At 41.7% G+C, this 17,048-nt stretch overlaps 3 protein-coding genes across 3 annotated transcripts; 2 read left to right on the forward strand and 1 right to left on the reverse strand.

Annotated features, from left to right (window-relative positions):
- Positions 1-6,786: 6,786 nt before the first annotated feature.
- LOC129089219 (myocilin-like) lies at positions 6,787-8,857 on the forward strand. The gene is made up of 3 exons (XM_054596610.1): positions 6,787-7,287; positions 7,848-7,952; positions 8,061-8,857. The coding sequence occupies exons 1-3, from the start codon at positions 6,810-6,812 to the stop codon at positions 8,855-8,857; spliced, it is 1,380 nt and encodes a 459-aa protein (XP_054452585.1). The 5' UTR covers positions 6,787-6,809.
- A 2,054-nt stretch (positions 8,858-10,911) lies between these two features.
- Positions 10,912-13,335, reverse strand: LOC129089328 (polyisoprenoid diphosphate/phosphate phosphohydrolase PLPP6-like). The gene is made up of 2 exons (XM_054596740.1): positions 13,261-13,335; positions 10,912-11,295 (listed from the first exon to the last, which is right to left on the reverse strand). The coding sequence occupies exons 1-2, from the start codon at positions 13,333-13,335 to the stop codon at positions 10,912-10,914; spliced, it is 459 nt and encodes a 152-aa protein (XP_054452715.1).
- A 397-nt stretch (positions 13,336-13,732) lies between these two features.
- Positions 13,733-17,018, forward strand: LOC129110695 (peroxiredoxin-6-like). Its single transcript, XM_054622871.1, has 5 exons — positions 13,733-13,952; positions 14,608-14,764; positions 15,751-15,900; positions 16,029-16,175; positions 16,306-17,018. Exons 1-5 carry the CDS (start codon positions 13,861-13,863, stop codon positions 16,432-16,434), a joined length of 675 nt encoding a protein of 224 aa, XP_054478846.1. The 5' UTR covers positions 13,733-13,860; the 3' UTR covers positions 16,435-17,018.
- The last annotated feature ends 30 nt before the right edge of the window (positions 17,019-17,048 follow it).

A 17,048-nucleotide genomic window follows, 5' to 3' on the forward strand; every position in this document is an offset into this window, starting at 1 on the left:
CTTTTGGGGGGCCAAGTTGATATCTGCCATTACTTATTCAAAAATGTATACAAAATGTTTGGGTAAAATAATAGAGGGAGACACACTTTTAAGTTTAATACAATCACAATCAAGGGAGAAAAACTCAAGTAGGCCTATGTTATTTCTGATCTTTATATTTATGTAGTTTTCCAGCAATTAACCTAATTTGTAGTTTAGGATATTATGAAGAGTTTTCCTGACATTTAAACTGTCTGTCTGGACAACTCATACCCTGTGACGTCACCTGACAGTGACAGGATGTGTGAGCAGAGGTATCCAGTGACATCAACATCAATCCAACCCCTCCTCTCCCCCTCTCTCTTTCTCTCAACCCTCCCTTTCATCTCCTGCCAAAGATCCTGTTTCCTGAGGTATCTGAAGTAGCAAGAGAGTTGGTCCCCAGGTCAGTATTTAAAATATAAGTGGGCCTGTTTTTAGATCAGGACCTGGCAGTCACGTCAACGGTGGCCTGTCCACCTACGCAGCAGGGACATCGTTAAAATGAGGCCCTGGATGATTCAGGGGCCTTAGAACTGGACAGGGTCCCCAGGTCACTACAGGAATTATACTTATTTATTGTTAACGGGATGTATCAGCTGGACTTAATATTCCAGGCACGCCCCGCCACTTATACATCTGACTGAAAGTATCTGAATTTCAAGCACTTAGTTTCATTAATAAAGAAGATTTATTTTTATCATTTTTCTTGTAACAGTTTATAGTTTGGTAGCTGACGGTAGTACAGATAATATAATATAGAATGGCATGACATTATATGGTATATACACGTTATCAATAGAAAACATTGAAGGCATTGCATATAATGTAGTGCATTTTAGCATTTCTATAAAATATGGTATAAAGCTAATGCAGTAGTATTGTATAGTATTAACACCACAACATAGCAGTGGTAGAGGAGGTAAAAGGAAAACTAGTAAAACGAGAATGCAACAACGAGGCGGCTGTGGCGTAGTGGAGAGCAAGGTAGTTCTCCAATCAGAGGGTCGGTGGTTCGATACCCGGCTTTCGGCAGTCGATGTGTCCTTGGGCAAGACACTTAACCCCAAGTTGCTCCCGAAGGCTTGCCATCGGTGTGGACTGGATGTTGCATGAATGTTAGTTAGAGTCTGATGGTGGCACCTTGCATGGTAGCCTGTCATCAGTGTGTGAATGGGTGAATGATATGTAATATACTACTGACTGTAAGTCGCTTTGGATAAAAGCATCTGCTAAATGACTGTAATGTAATGTAATGCAACTCCTATATTAAGAATAATACATACTGTAAAAATACAGAGGTATTATCAGCACAAAAACTAAAATGATCATTATGCAGGAAAACGATCCCTTTAATGTTGAATAAGCTGCAAATTTGATGTAGAAGTTGGTCATCTTGTTGAGTTAAAACGTATTTGAAGTACTTCCAATTTTTAGGTTGTTACATTTATGTAAACCAATGCATCGTAATTTACAAGCTCATCATGCATTGTGTTACTATGATCATCACTACAGTACTGTACTGTTCAAGTACACACGTTTAAACGTAAGCATCTATAATGTGGACACAAATGCACCAATGATTTAATATATTTAGAACTTAGTAGTCTATGTTGCTTTCAAAAAATATATACATGACTAACAAATTGTTTTTTGACAAATGAGTGTTTGTTATTGTGAATAAATTATTTCCGAGTTAAAGTCCTTTCCATGAGGTGTTTAACTGATTCTGTCTACCGTGGCCAATGTACAGTAAAGTTTTCTGTAGGTTTCATCAGGAGGATGGAATAAGGTTCAAAATGAACATCCACTTAATTAAACACAGGGCAACGTGCTTGTGGGTTTTCATGTGTGTTTTGGGACAGATGGTGGAGTGCTGGTGGAGAACAAATAACTGGCATCAGGTCAAAGGGAGTCCAGGGAGAGTGCTAGTTATCAACATGTTACTCTCCATGCGCCACTCCATCACTGCCCTGAATCATCCGTTACCCATGCTTCATTGCAGCACTGTTGGACAGGATGCTGCTGTCTGCTCACCACGTCTGAGTCCGCTAAATGACTTTGCTCTGTCCAGTCTGAGCGGTACCTCCACATGAGCTCCTGTTGCAAACAAGGACACTGTTTGTTTTCCAGCAGAGCCCAACAAGGAGTCACAGACAGTCCTGCAGACACAGCTGTTAAATTTGATACAGCCTTAGATTTAAATCTGCTTAGAGGGAAGGCATTCACTTGACCTTGCCCTTTCTTCCTTTCTCAAATGAGATTACAAGGCAACTGAGATAAGCTACGGAGAAATATTTGAGCTCCTGTCATTTGAAGATGAAAACAGACCAAGGTTGCAAACTATTCAAGGTTCGAGGCAAATATCTTAATGAGCTGACTCACTATTTCTTCATTTTCCTCTTTGCAGCTAGTTTGGCGGGAGAGTTGCTAAATCTTAGCCGGACTTGCTTTCATCAGTGGGGAGAAAACAGTGGCACGCATTACGTAACCCACCCCTTTAAACAGTCCAGTCGCATACCGCATGACACACACACACACACACACACACACACACACACACACACACACACACACACACACACACACACACACACACACACACACACACACACACTCACAGATGGAATGACAGTTTGTGTTGTTGGTAGGAAAAGAGGAATTTACAGAAACTGTTGAATGTGCGTATTAGAACCAGAGGAATCCCTTAGACCCATACTTATAAAAACGACGTGCCTGGAGGGTGACGCTCTGACAAATATTTTTCATGATTTTAACACTGTGTACTTAGATGACGCAATGTCAGAAAAGACAGACACGAACATTGGCTATGGACAATTTACGAGGCAACATATAAAATATTAGCTTCCTAAGCCAAACATAAATTGTGTGTGTCATATTTTAAATCTTAATATATCTGACTGTATTTAAGAGGTAATTAGTTAGACTTTAATTTTTATTTTTGACATCTGATGACATTATGTTGCTAAGTACCTGTACCTGTAGTAGCCTGCTTGTTATGGCTTTTTTAGTCATGCTAGTGTTGGGCTCTGGGGATGGATATCTCAATGTCTATTGGATGACTTTGGATTCTGACTTTAGTGATCCCATGACCTTTCTCCTAGCACCATTACGTAGTCAAGATTTTACTGAGTCCAGTACTTTGATTTACGACCAAATACCTGCAAAACTAATTACATTCCCATCACCCTCAGCTGTGTTTTGTTTTAAGTGCTAATTCTGAAATGTTTATTATTTTCTGCATAATCCAAAATCCAAAAAAATTGTCAATTTCATGAAATACATCCTAGAAAACAATGCAGCTCTTGTGTTGATCTCTTAACAGCTCTACTAGATGTAATTAAAAATCCCACCAACAAAATTCTCCAAAACTATATAGAATTTCTCCTTGTCCAATCAAATCAAACTGAACTCCAATAGACCATCAGTTCATGCGTAGGACTGATCAAATTACATAACACACAATGATTGACATTAAGGAAACAACGATAACGTTTCATAGGAACTATAAGAACCACATCACTTCCCAGGAGGCAGAGGACTCATTGGAAAGAACTACAGCACACACCAAAGGTAAAATAGGTTGCATCAGGTGCATCTGATCTGTTTGTATGTTCGACTGTCTGTGTTTTCACAAAGGAAACTCTGGTGCCATGTCTGTGTCGGTAATGAGAACCTCTGGTGTTAACACCTGTATTGAGCTGTTGAAGACCAAACAACAGCCTCTGTGCTGCTGTGAGGCAAAGGTTTCGTGCGTGTAGGCGTGTGATCCTCTGTCATTATACCCTCACAGTCACAGCAGACAGCACGCCATTTTTAATGTTTTCTCAGAAACCCTTCCCACTGACCCCCCTGTGGGCCCATTATGTTCAGACTACACAACTATAAACCCTCATTTTCATTCTACTCTATCAATTGCTCACTATGAATCAAACACAGTGACTCACAAGCGCTTCGGCAGCTCACATCACAACATGTGCAAAGAATGTCTTACTCCATTTCCCGTTGTGTCTCAGTTCAGGCTCAGGCTCTGCGGTTCTATTCTGAGGCTTGTTGTAAGAAATGTCACCTTAACATTGAGGTAGGAGGTTGTGTTCAAGCGTGTTGAACTCAAAGCTTCATGTTTAAATGGCATTGCAAACCAACAAGCCAGACTGGCGTGTTATGCAACACCTCATACCTGTAAATGTACGTCAACATAGCCAATGGTTCTTCTGTGAGGGTGTTATTCAAATTTGTTATTCATCAGCCAATGCAAACCTATGTTGTCAATGTCTTAATGAGTCAGTGTGAGTGCGCTCTCACGTCATCCAAATAGCCACCAAGCCCAGCTTCCTGCTCTATAAAATCTCTTCTGCCTGACTTCCTCTAAATCAATGATCAGATTGTAGTGACTGCTGCGCAAACAACTCAGCAATCACACTGTTTCTCTCATTAGTTTTGTTTATCTTCGACAATTCCGATGCCCCCCTCTCCTCCCGGCTCCCTCTGCATAATATTATGAAATTCATATTCAAACAAACACAGCAGTAAAAATGTTCCTGGAGAATTAAACAGTGGAAATCCTAAACTGCCAAGAATTCTGGGATTGTACTTTAAAAAGGGCTTTTCAAAATAACTGCCAAAATAACTATGATGTCAACTATTTTCCCCTCTTTTCGCCGTTTGATTATATTACTGATATTTTGTTTAAGATAATTTGTTTAGCATTATTTTTCCTGAGGAACTGTATGCATGCTACAGTTTAGCTTCGGTCTGTAAGAACTAAGTTAGATAACCTTTTTCAAGTCTTTAAGACAGTGGTTCCCAACCTGGGGGTCAGGAAAGGGGTCCCAAGATAAATTTTAAGGGTCACAATCAAGATGATAGAAAATGAATGTTTATTTATTGTTATATATTCTGTATATGAATAGCTACACGGAGGCCCAGTTGCTTCATAAAACTAAGAAAAGTATTGTATCCAAAGACAGCACTATAAACCACTGCAAGCACCATCATCATTAGTGTATTCTTAGCTCAAGCTGTGCATGTTGAGCACTTCAGCAGACAAGCATTGAGTCCTGGCTCGCTTAGCTGGCCAGCATAAAGAGAGAATCCTTGTGGAAAAGGTTTGTACGTTAGGATCCCCTGTTCTCACTTACAGGTCATCTGAGTCATTATGTTACATAAGGAAAACACACCTCAGTGGTAAAAACATTGTGGAATACTGGTGAGTTTCCACAGGCCGTAAAACGGACAGGTTAACTAGGCAGCAGTTTGATCTTGTGGAACCAAACGCAGATGTGCAATGCAAGCTGCTTTTCAGGGTAAACTGGGCCTTTGCTGATGGTATTTACATTAAATATTCTCCCACAGAGGGCAGTAAAAGCATGGTGATTAAGGAAAAAAACCTAATAAAAAGGCACTTTACCCACTCAGACCAAAATAATTTGCAAACTTATAATGGATAATGGACCCTCTCTGGTCAGCACAGACCCAGACCAGGTCCCAGACTTATCACATGGAGACAGTTGGAACACCGGTTGGCCACATGCCTCCTGTAAATAGAGAAAAGGAAGCTTGAGGGGACTGTTTTCATTATAAAAAAGTTTTACATTCCACTATAATGTGTCCAGTCAAATAAAAACCAGTGGCTTTTATGCTTAGCCTTTTAAGCCACGTTTTAAGCTTTGCAAGCAGCAGGGCTCTAGGGGGTTGCCAGTGTTGGTCCATCTGTTCGTCAGTCGGTCCTCCACTTAGGTCCCGAATGAAATATCACAGAGTCTATTGGATGAGTTGCTATGCAATTTTATACAGTCAAGCTACTGACTTGCTACTGACATTTTCAGTAGCGCCACCATGAGGTTGACATTTATGTTTTTTATGAGTAAAATAAATAGTGTTTATATTTACATTGTGATAACACGCAAATATAATAACAGACAGTAAACATAGTGCACAATATAGTAAACATCATGATGTGGAAATGTCGATAAATGTGGTTTCTTTGTTTTGGTAAGAAGAAAGAAAGGGTAACCACACTGCATCTTCCTTCCTAGCCAGACTGCCAGCCTGTCCTCTTGTGCCAGACATCCAGCTGTGCAGAGCAGAGATGAGGACCAGTGCGCTCTCAGGTCCTCTGAAGGACCAGGTTGCTTTGCTGTTAGGCCTGGTTGGCGAGTGGTGGCTTCAGATTCCCAGACTCCTACACACTCTCCCTGGAGCCCAAATTTCACCCAGTACCCGGTCCATAAACCGAGTTTGAGGTTAATCACATGGTGGTTTAATAGTAAAACCATTGGTTACGGAGGAAGTAAACAGCTCTGCAGCTGACAGCCAGTAGACACATAAAGAGATGCTCTCCAGTCAAAACAACCTGCCGAGACATAATGAAAAAATGTTTTACAGGAAAAAGGATTGGTTTTCTTTCGCTGATACTGTGTTTTTTTCACATTGTTTGTCTCTGTCAGCCCACCTCATCTCGCAACCACCAAAAATAAGACACACACAGATCTTTACATAAACACTCCACACCCACCTGGCTATTTCCCTCCCTTCCACGCTCCTCGTCCCCTCCCACTCTCTGACAGTTAACTATATAAATATCCCACACACAGCATTGCTGAGATTCAGACACTGACCTGCACTGACCAGGGATACTCAGGTGAGAAGAGAGCAGCTAAAGAAAGAAAGAAAAAAAATATAAAACCAAGTGGAGACACTCTGCTGAACAGAGAAGTTGCTACATTTTCTCAAACCAGAAGATCATCAACTAGGTCTGATCCTCCAGTATGTGGCTCCAGGTGTCTCTCCTCTGTTTGTCCTGCTTAACTCTGCCCAGCCGAAGCCATGCCCAAGACCGAGCCTCCCTCCGCCGCTCCAATGACCACACCGGGCGTTGCCAATACACCTTCACCGTGGCCAGTCCAGAGGAGTCCAGCTGCTCCGGAAGCAGCATGAAACCAGAGATGGATGGAGTCTCGTCCCGACTCACCATGCTGGAGGGTTTAGTCAGCCGTCTGATGGCAGGAGTGGATGGAGGTGCCAGGACTAGGACTAACGGAGAAGAGGGTCTCCAGGAAGCCTACTCACAGGTAACAAGGGAAAGAAACCAGCTGCAGCAGGATAAGGAGCTTCTTAACGGGCAGGTCCAGGAGCTGCAGATGAGGCTGGCTGAGCTGAGTCAGGAGGCAGAGAGCCTCAGGCAGAGACCCTGCCAGGAGACACACACCTCAGGGGGGACTCAGCGTGAAAACAGACCTGCCAGTGGTATGTACATTAATGGGTAAAGGGAAAACATACACAAAGCAAAATGTGAACTCTTTTACTTACAAGACTGTGGCATTTAACAAGTTTTCATTTTTGGAAAGCTGATTTAAAAACAAATATATTTTTCTGCTCTTCTGTGTTGATGCTTTTTTTGTTTTTCTCATAATTGCATATGTGGTTGACTATGACAAGTGTGCCAGGGCAGCAGGTCAGGCTGTTGTTAGCTGTCCCAGGTTGAGTATGGGGATTGGAATTTACAACACAGACTCTTCTTTTATGGCTTTGTCACTCATGCATTTCTGTTTATGTGCATGTGATCATTTTCAGGGGAGCACTAGCAGGGTTATAGGGGGCAACCTGCTATGCTCAGAGGGAAGTAAATAAGACACTTAGTCTTTGATGTTGTGTGTAAGGTGGGACTGACTAGGGTTTGACTGCAGATTAATACTAATACAAACATAAATTGTTATTTTTTTAAATTATTTTCTACTCTTCCCAGCTGGTAGCCTGTGTAAAATGTTGCTATCTTTCACATATTTCTTTCTTCACTTTATCCCCAGACCCTGCATATGATTTTGTGAATGGTGCATACCAGGAGATGAAGGCTGAGGTTTCTGAGGTTCCAGCATCCCGCCTCATTCCTGAGGGAAATCACAACTTCACAGGTAAATTTGGGGTTTTATTGATGCCAATGTAGCTGTCCAAATGTGCCTATAGTGGTAAAAATCAATGTGATCTAATACCGTAAAGTTTAACTCTCTTCTTTTCTCCAGACTGTGGAGAGCTGCAGTCAGTGGGAGATCCTGTGTTGCACAGGAAGGCCGACAGTATCACAGGGAAGTATGGAGTGTGGCTGCAGGATCCCGAGCCTCAGGGCCCTGATTACACCAACAAGACTGTGTGGCGTATCGACACAGTTGGTAAAGATGTCCGTCAGCTCTTTGCATTTGAAGACATGGATCAATTATCCCAAGGCTTCCCTATGAAGGTTCATGTACTGCCAGAGCCTATGGAGAGCACAGGGGCCACAATGTACCGCGGCTCCCTTTACTACCAGCGCAAACGCAGCCGCACCCTGATCCGTTACGACCTGACCTCTGAGAGCCTGGCGTCCCGGCGGGAGCTGCCCCACGCGGGCTTCCATGGCCAGCACCCTTACTCCTGGGGCGGCTACACTGACATTGACCTGGCAGCAGACGAACAGGGCCTGTGGGCTATCTACAGCACAAGTAAGGCAAAGGGTGCAATTATGATTTCCCAGCTGGATCCAGAGAGCCTGGAGGTGAAGAGGAGCTGGCAGACCAACATCAGGAAGAACACAGTGGCCAATGCTTTCATGGTGTGTGGACGTCTGTACACGGTGGCCAGCTACACCGCACCCAACACCACCATCAACTACGTGTTTGACACCGCCACCAGCGTGGGGCGGGCTGTCGCTGTGCCCTTCAAGAACAAGTACCGTTACAACAGCATGGTGGACTACAACCACGCCCAGAGGAAGCTGTTCGCTTGGGACAACTTCCACATGGTCACCTATGACATCAGACTGGGCGGCCATGACAGCAGCTAAAGAAGACACAGACAGAGAGAGAAACCGCTGTTAACAGGACTGGAAAGCAAGTGAAAGAGAAAAAGACCAAAAACAAAATTTGCATTGTACTGAGGTTATTGCAAAGCTTGGTAGTCTATGTGCTTTGCATCATTCAAATCTATTTTTTCTATTACTATTGTACATAATATATGGCAACAGAAATATAATCATAAAGCAGATTAATGTAGCTTCGAATCATGGTTTAAAATCGTGAAATATTTTATCTGTTTATAAATGTTGACGTTATTTAAGTCCCAATAAAAACAATTAATAAAATACTTGCTTGTTTGTGTCATACTTTGCCATCTAACTAGAAAAATATTCAAAGCCACACTACTCATTACCCGGAGCAGTTGGAAGGAGATTTATGTTTCTAAATAATCACATTTCTACATAAAAGCAGAGACAGTTCAGAACAGTAACGCTATACAGTATCTTTGGTAAAAACCTATGCTAGGTTTTTACCAAAGATACTGGTACTAGTATGCTAGCACATCTATGCTACATAAGATACTCAAGGTGATCTGAATGTGTATACGTGCTGCTTTTGCTTTTTAATGATTCTAGAAGTGAATAAAGACCTACCCGGATTTACAGGAACAGTGTTGTTCCTTAATTTCATGGTGATCCGTCTCGATGTGGTGGTTCACTTTTACACTGTGATCTGTAGGCTTTAGATTCCACCTTTATCTTTTTAACCTCTTATTTCTGCTGAATCAGTTTGACATCCTGGTTAAATCCTTCAAACACATATTGCTGACCCATCTCTCTACCTCTCTCTAATATATATATATATATTATATTTAGATATTTAGCAGAGAGTACAGTTAGTAACAGTGTGGGCTCCATGGTAACGTAAGCTCTGACAGTTTGACGGCGTAGTAGCGAGGGGCGGGGCTAAGTGAAGGGTCATGGAAGTTGCTTTCTCTCGCTGCACGCCTATTTCTGATGGGGAGGTTTTTCTTCAGCATATGTAAAATTTCACCCACTGTTAACTACTGAAAGTTAGCTGCTAAGTTAGTGTTATTCACTTTACTTTTGGAGTTTGTTATTGGATGGTACTTCTTGTTTACTGTATTAATGAGGACTCGTGTCTTCAGACAACACACACCCACACCTCACTTACATTGTGGCCGACTGTGAGCAATTTGTGCCTCTGTACCTGAGGCCTTAAACCTCAGTGTGAACAAACCTCCAGTCCTGTGTCCTTATCTATCCCTATGTTGTGATTTGGACCCATGTTCCTGGTATCCACTGCCCTCTGTGGACAACTGTTTGCATCTGCATCATGCATAGCCTACACACCTAACAGCTCTAGTGAGTAGGAGTTTATTCTACTTCAGTCATGCTCCTGCCTAAACTGGTGTACAGATAAAACCACATGAAGTCATCACATATTTCTTTAAAGTTTAGTCTGAAAATTACAATAGTAGATGGTGGTTGGCAACACTGTAAAAGGAGATGGGATGCATTATAATGGCAGTCAGGAGGCTCAGCAGCAGCTGATGGAAATTTGGACGAGTGTGATTCAACTTCCCCCCACCAGTGTTCACATGAATACAGTAAACCCACTGTGGATTTGTTTAGCTCAATACAAAACCACATACCACTGTGCCGCCACATACTGAGACAAACGTCACACTTTACCAGGAAGCAGTGTGTTGGTGCCATTTTCACTCAGTAGTTGAAGCTATTATACTCAGCCACCGACTTATTCACTGTGTCAGTAAGATACAATACAATATCTGTAAATGGTGCACAGTTTACTTTAATTGGGTGCTTTATTTAAAAAAAATATGCTCCAATTATATCCAGCTTTGGTTTCAGCATTGTAAGATTGAGTCCATGCATCATCAACACCAGTGTGCAAACAAACTGCATGCCCATCAGTGACTAACCAAGCCATCCATTTCAATTTATGCAATACACAAATACACATAAAACAGCTATAGATAAACAAAATATAAGCATATAAAGTATTTTTTTATATAATCCAATAAATAATTAAGAGGGAATTTCTGAATGTCACACAGTCACAGTATTGTCAGTCGCAAGTGCAGTAGGTCCTGCAGGCAGTCCCAGGTCACCCATAACCTTTCCACCATAGTATATTGGCAGTAGCCCATAGCCAAGCCAAAGCCCACATCTGTCACATAGTGTCTGGCAAGCAACAGCCGGGACAGGCTCACTAGAGCGGCCCAACCCACTACTAGGACCTGCATGGACTCTGTGTCCACCAGCTGGTCCAGGAGGAACCGGGCACACATGGCAGCCCGTGTGGCGTGGCCAGAGGGGAAGGAGTAGCGCTCCACAAAGAAGGTGGAGAGGATGTCGGAGCGGTTCTGGGCAGGCCTGCGACGTCTGACCAGAGTCTTGAACACTAGTTTCAGTTTGCATTGCAGGCTGAAAAATCTCCCCTTTTTTCAACAAAAAAAAAACCTAATTCAATTTAAACTAATTTAAGCTCATTCAAACCCATTTAACCTCACAGCAATGCCTTTTATAGTAATCCATTCTAGGCTACCTTTGCAACTCAACTTCTTCTCTACCTTACTCCATGTTCTTAATTGAGCGGTTATCTAACTCTCTGGTTTATCTATCTAGATCTAGGCTACGTTCACATTGCTCTTACCTTAAAGTTTGGCCAATATCAGATTAAGATAAAGTCAACACTTATGGCTTCAGTAAAATGTATAAATGAATGTGCAGAGAAAGATAACGGATTTGTGAGCAGATGATTACGAGTATGACGAGTAGGATGAAAATATTTTAGTATGGCTTTTTGTGGAGTCATTTCTGCTAATTCTGTACAGAGGTGTGTGTGGATGGAGAGTCGGAGTCAGAAGTGGTGGGGTTGTGATGTGAACGGCCTCACGGTGCAGAATTCTGACGAGTGCAATCCAGTCTTGTGACGTAAAAGCCACATGAATTCTGTTTTGATTGAGGTTACATTGCAAAAAAATAAGACCTGATTGATTTAGGACCATAAAAAGATTCAATAAGATTTGTGATTTTCATACTACAAAAAACGGATCTGAGTCACATGCGCAAAATAAATCTTGTTTGGGCCACTTTTGCCTGCAGTTTGAATGTAGCCAAGAGTAAGTTCTATAATAAAAAAGATAATATAATAAAAATATGTTTATAATAAAATTATTTTGTGTAAAATCCCCTTGTCTGGTGTCAATCCTTTCTATTTGGTGATAATGCAGCTATAAATATTGATTATCCAATTATTAAGGCTTACCAGTTTCTTACTTTTTAATAAGCCTTTAAATCGGCATTTATAAATGTTTATTATTGTCTTGCTAATGGCTTATAATTGATCTGTAAATAATTTATCAACCATTCAATAACATTAGTTACTACTTTTAAACATTTATAAAGGGTGTCTCATTGAAGAACTCTTCATAGGAGCAGTACAACAAATGTAAATGGTAACAAGCTATTTCTTATGAAATTAAATAATTGAAACATTTGACCAAATTAATTTCTTATTTCTCAACCACAGTATTTCCAAAAACGCAGTGGCATCCTAGAGGTCATTATGTGCCCAAAATAGCTCTGGTATTTCACCACAGCACAATACAGTATAACTGAATTGATCTCAAAGATGTCAGCCAACATATACAGTATAATCTACACATTCAAATACAAGCATTTTATCACGTCATGTTTCTTAGTGGACTTTCCATGGCTGCATCGATGCCGGTTTTGTCTCGGTCAAGGGGACGCACAAACAGCCACATAGCTCCACTGTACTATTTGACAATTGGGGGTTACCTGTTGTTCTGCGATATTCCAATGGCCATCAACATAAACTAAACCAAACTAAACCAAAACTACAGGGACACACTTTGGAGTTGGCACAGATGTGCGTAATAACGAATCGGCTTTAAGTGCAGCTCATTTGGTGATACTGTACATATACATTACATTACAGTCATTTAGCAGACGCTTTTATCCAAAGCGACTTACAATCAGTAGTATATTACATATCATTCACCCATTCACACACTGATGACAGGCTACCATGCAAGGTGCCACCATCAGACTCTAACTAACATTCATGCAACATCCAGTCCACACCGATGGCAAGCCTTCGGGAGCAACTTGGGGTTAAGTGTCTTGCCCAAGGACACATCGACTGCTGAAGCCGGGTATCGAACCACTGACCTTCTGATTGGAGAACTACCTTGCTCTCCACTACGCCACAGCCGCCCTATATATACATGTGCGTAAATAACAGACACCTTAATGTAACAGGTCGATACATTAAGCTATAATGTGAGTTATGTATTGAAGATAAGACTGCTGCGTTGAGGGAAGTTGATTTAGCAAATAAAAAGACTAAAAATAACTATTGATTACTAAAAACGGACATGGCACTCTGATGATGCTCGATTTCCAGACACGACTCCACGGCAACTATTCCGTCTGGATGTTGGCGAGGACATGTTGGTTTGACAGTGTCCATATATATATATAATATGTCCACCCTTATTTGTAGACCACCTGTGACCAATAAAGACTTTAATCCTGCTGCAGTCAGGGCCCAGGGGTTAACACCAGGTCAGAACTGGGCTGCTCTGGTCACGTGGCTACATTATCCTTCATATTAACATTTAATTAAACTAGCCTGGAGTTTTAAAATGTTATTTAATGTATGATTAAATGACGCAAAAAAAACATGAGCATATATTCAATACATACAGAGGTATTTCAGTGCAGCACTTTAAATCCTTGGTGCAAACGCGTGCGTAAACTGGTCATTTGGATACATTGAGACAACTGTGCCAATCGATCAAAACGCGACCTGAACGCATCGCCATGTTCTGCTGTCCTCCTGTGCAGTTCACAGTCGATGCTTGTGTAAATCGATGCAGCCTGTTGAGAGGGAAGTTTCCGCCTCCTTTGCAATAGGCGTCTGTCACCAGAGCAGTCAGTGAGCAGACGGAACTACCTCCACGGTCACACTGAATATGCCGGGACTGCTGCTCGGAGATGCATTTCCTAATTTCGAGTTGGAGACCACCATTGGCACAATTAAACTGCACGAATTTCTCGGTGATTCGTAAGTTGTTTTCTTGAATATTGATATTCTTGATTATGTATTTTGTAGGCTTACCCAGAATCCTATTCACACAAGGGGTGGGGGGAAGAGAAGAGAGAGAGTTTTCGCAAAGTTCCTGTTACTGCTTTCTCACTTCTGCTTTATACCTTTGCTTATGATTTACATAGCATCAAAACCTCTAAAGGGGGTATTGTGGCCAGTAGGTGCATATGGCATTAAACATTATGTTCTATAATGTGGTGGACACATGGATATATTTGGCAGCCTTCAGATGATGTACAGCAGTTTATATGACCATAATATAGGGCTGTTGATCAGATTGTAAAAGTGTCCAAATGAAAATCCTTAGTTAGCCAGAGGTAGATCCTCAAATCCCTCAATGGTTCAGGATCACGTCACTGTTCTCATGAAAAAAAAAAAGCCCCTTCTGTCACAGAGAGGTCACATCCTGTCAGTTCGGTGTCAGATGCATTCAGCGTTATCCTATTGCGCAACAACAGTAACCACAATAATAGAGATTTTTAGGTCTGATGAGAGGAAACTGAGTACGAAGGAAACCTGTTTGTGAAACCTCAAGATTGCATCTCATCATTACAGGAGCACAGATCCTTGAGCGTACCTGACACGACCTCTGATCACTTTTTTTAAATTCCAGGTGGGGAGTCCTGTTCTCCCACCCCAGAGATTACACCCCGGTGTGCACCACAGAGCTGGGTCGAGCTGCCAGACTGAGCAGTGAGTTCAGTAAACGCGAAGTCAAAATGATCGCCCTCTCCATCGACTGCCTGGAGGATCACCACGGCTGGTCCAAGGTGTGAGAGTAACAGCATCAACACGTACAGAAGGGTGTTTATGACATACTGAGCATCAGAGTTTGGACTTCCCAGCTGGTAAAACTGCTATGTCGTGAGCATTATGGTTATCATAGATTTTTGCAGGTCAAAAGAAGTTCGTAGTCTTTTCTCATTTTAAAGGATTTAGGAGTTAGACAGGTTAGACATTACCCTTTAAACAATTTGATTTGACTATATTTTAGTGTGTCGCAGGTCCTGTATTTGTATTGATATGAAATACATATCAATACAAATCATTCTAATGTTGTTGAAACCATATATATTACTTAAGACTAGATCTATAAAATGATTTTCTTTTCAACACCCAGAAAGTTCTGAAGAGAAATATCACTATTTTCAAGGATTTTTTACGGACATAAAACCCATAAAACAATTTTGAAAGCCAAACCAGGTTCGGTTCTACTGGATACTTCCCTGATTCAGTGCGGTTTACTTCCATGTCAGTCCAAAATGTCATCACTTGACATTTTGTGGGGTCACAGTGACTTTTCACCACTAAATTCAAATGAGTTCATCCTTAAGTCTAAGTGGATGTTTGTGCCAAATTTGAAGAAACTACCTCAAGGTAGTCTGAGATATCGCATTCACGAGAATTTGGCCGGCAGAGAGGTCACAGTGACCTTGACCTTTGACCTACAAAATCGAATAATTTCATCCCCGAGTCAAAGTGCAAGTTTGTGCCAAATTTGAAGAAAATCGCTCAAGGTGTCGGAAGGACAACTCGAAAACACAATTCTGGCCGAGGCACGAATGCATAAAAACGTAACAGTTATGCAACGTTTGGCAAATTCAAATGAGTAAACTGCATATCTCACCCAATTCTATCTTTACTGTGCGTGTAGCACTACAACTTTAGTTTATCATAAATATCACATGTTTATATAAGGCAACAAAGCTCCATCAGTGTGGGTTTAAATAGCCACGTGTGTCTCTGTACGAACTAGGACATCCTGGCATACAACTGTGAGGAGTCTGCTTGCTGCTCGCTGCCCTATCCCATCATAGCGGACAGTAAACGGGAGCTGGCAGTGGCCCTGGGCATGCTGGACCCAGATGAGAAGGACAAAGATGGCCTGCCGCTCACTGCCCGCTGTGTAAGAGCCTTCAATCCAATTTCCCTACTTAATAGGAAGCATTCAAACTAGATATATCATCTACTCTCATGCCTATAGAATAATGAGTGACCTTGTCAGGCTCCATCTCTCTGTCCTGGTTTGTGTAGGTGTTTATCATCGGCCCTGACAAAAAGCTCAAACTGTCACTCCTCTACCCGGCCACCACGGGACGCAACTTTGATGAGATTTTGCGAGTGGTGGACTCGCTCCAGTTGACAGCAGGGAAACGACTGGCCACACCTGCCGACTGGAGGGTATGTATGTCACTCCTTTGAAAGTGACCTCAGTTTGTACAAATCATTTCAGCAGCCGACTACAAAGATAATAGAAACAGGAATCGACCTACTGCCATGCAGAATAAGCGAGTTTCTTTTTTCCCTCCAGCCTGGAGACTGTGTGATGGTCCCTGCCAACATGTCTGAGGAGGAGGCCGCCTCTATGTTCCCAGATGGTGTCTACTCCAAAGACCTGCCCTCTGGCAAGAAGTACCTGCGCTACACCCCCCAGCAATAGTCACGGGCAGAGACAGCACTGATATTCAACACTCATTTATGTTCCACTCTATCCAGCAGCTCTTGTTCTTGGACCTTAAGGATTTACAGCTCTGCTAGTTTTTGTCCCTACCAGTTAAATAAACAAGTCAGCCGGCATCCCAGTTAGGCAAAATGGAATAACAACCAATGTCTTAAGGAGTATGTAGGACTCTTCTAAATCAGAGGTTTGAAGGGGGATTACTTTCAGAAAGATATGGACGAGATGGGAATATATATATATTTCATATTTAAAGATACTTCAAACAGTTTATGTGATACTATCAGGGTCATGTGTATTGTTTACCTATACACCTGTAGTTTTTGGACCATTGCAAGAGGAAGTGGTTTTTGGTTGTAGTTACACAAAGGATGACCTAGTGAGAGCAAACAATGCTATGCCTATGTATTCATATTTTTTCTGATGAGTGTACTTCAATAAAAACAGTTTCACATGGACAGTTGCCTACTTTCAACATAACTGATTACTAAAACTTGCATTGGTTCTGCCAGGTCATTTTTAAATTTCAATAAAAGTCTTTTGGATTTGTATCTACTGTATAGTCCAATGGTTGAGTGTTTGATGTACACATTCCA

The sequence above is a fragment of the Anoplopoma fimbria genome, chromosome 3 (genome assembly GCF_027596085.1).
Source record: "Anoplopoma fimbria isolate UVic2021 breed Golden Eagle Sablefish chromosome 3, Afim_UVic_2022, whole genome shotgun sequence".
Lineage (NCBI taxonomy): Eukaryota > Metazoa > Chordata > Actinopteri > Perciformes > Anoplopomatidae > Anoplopoma > Anoplopoma fimbria.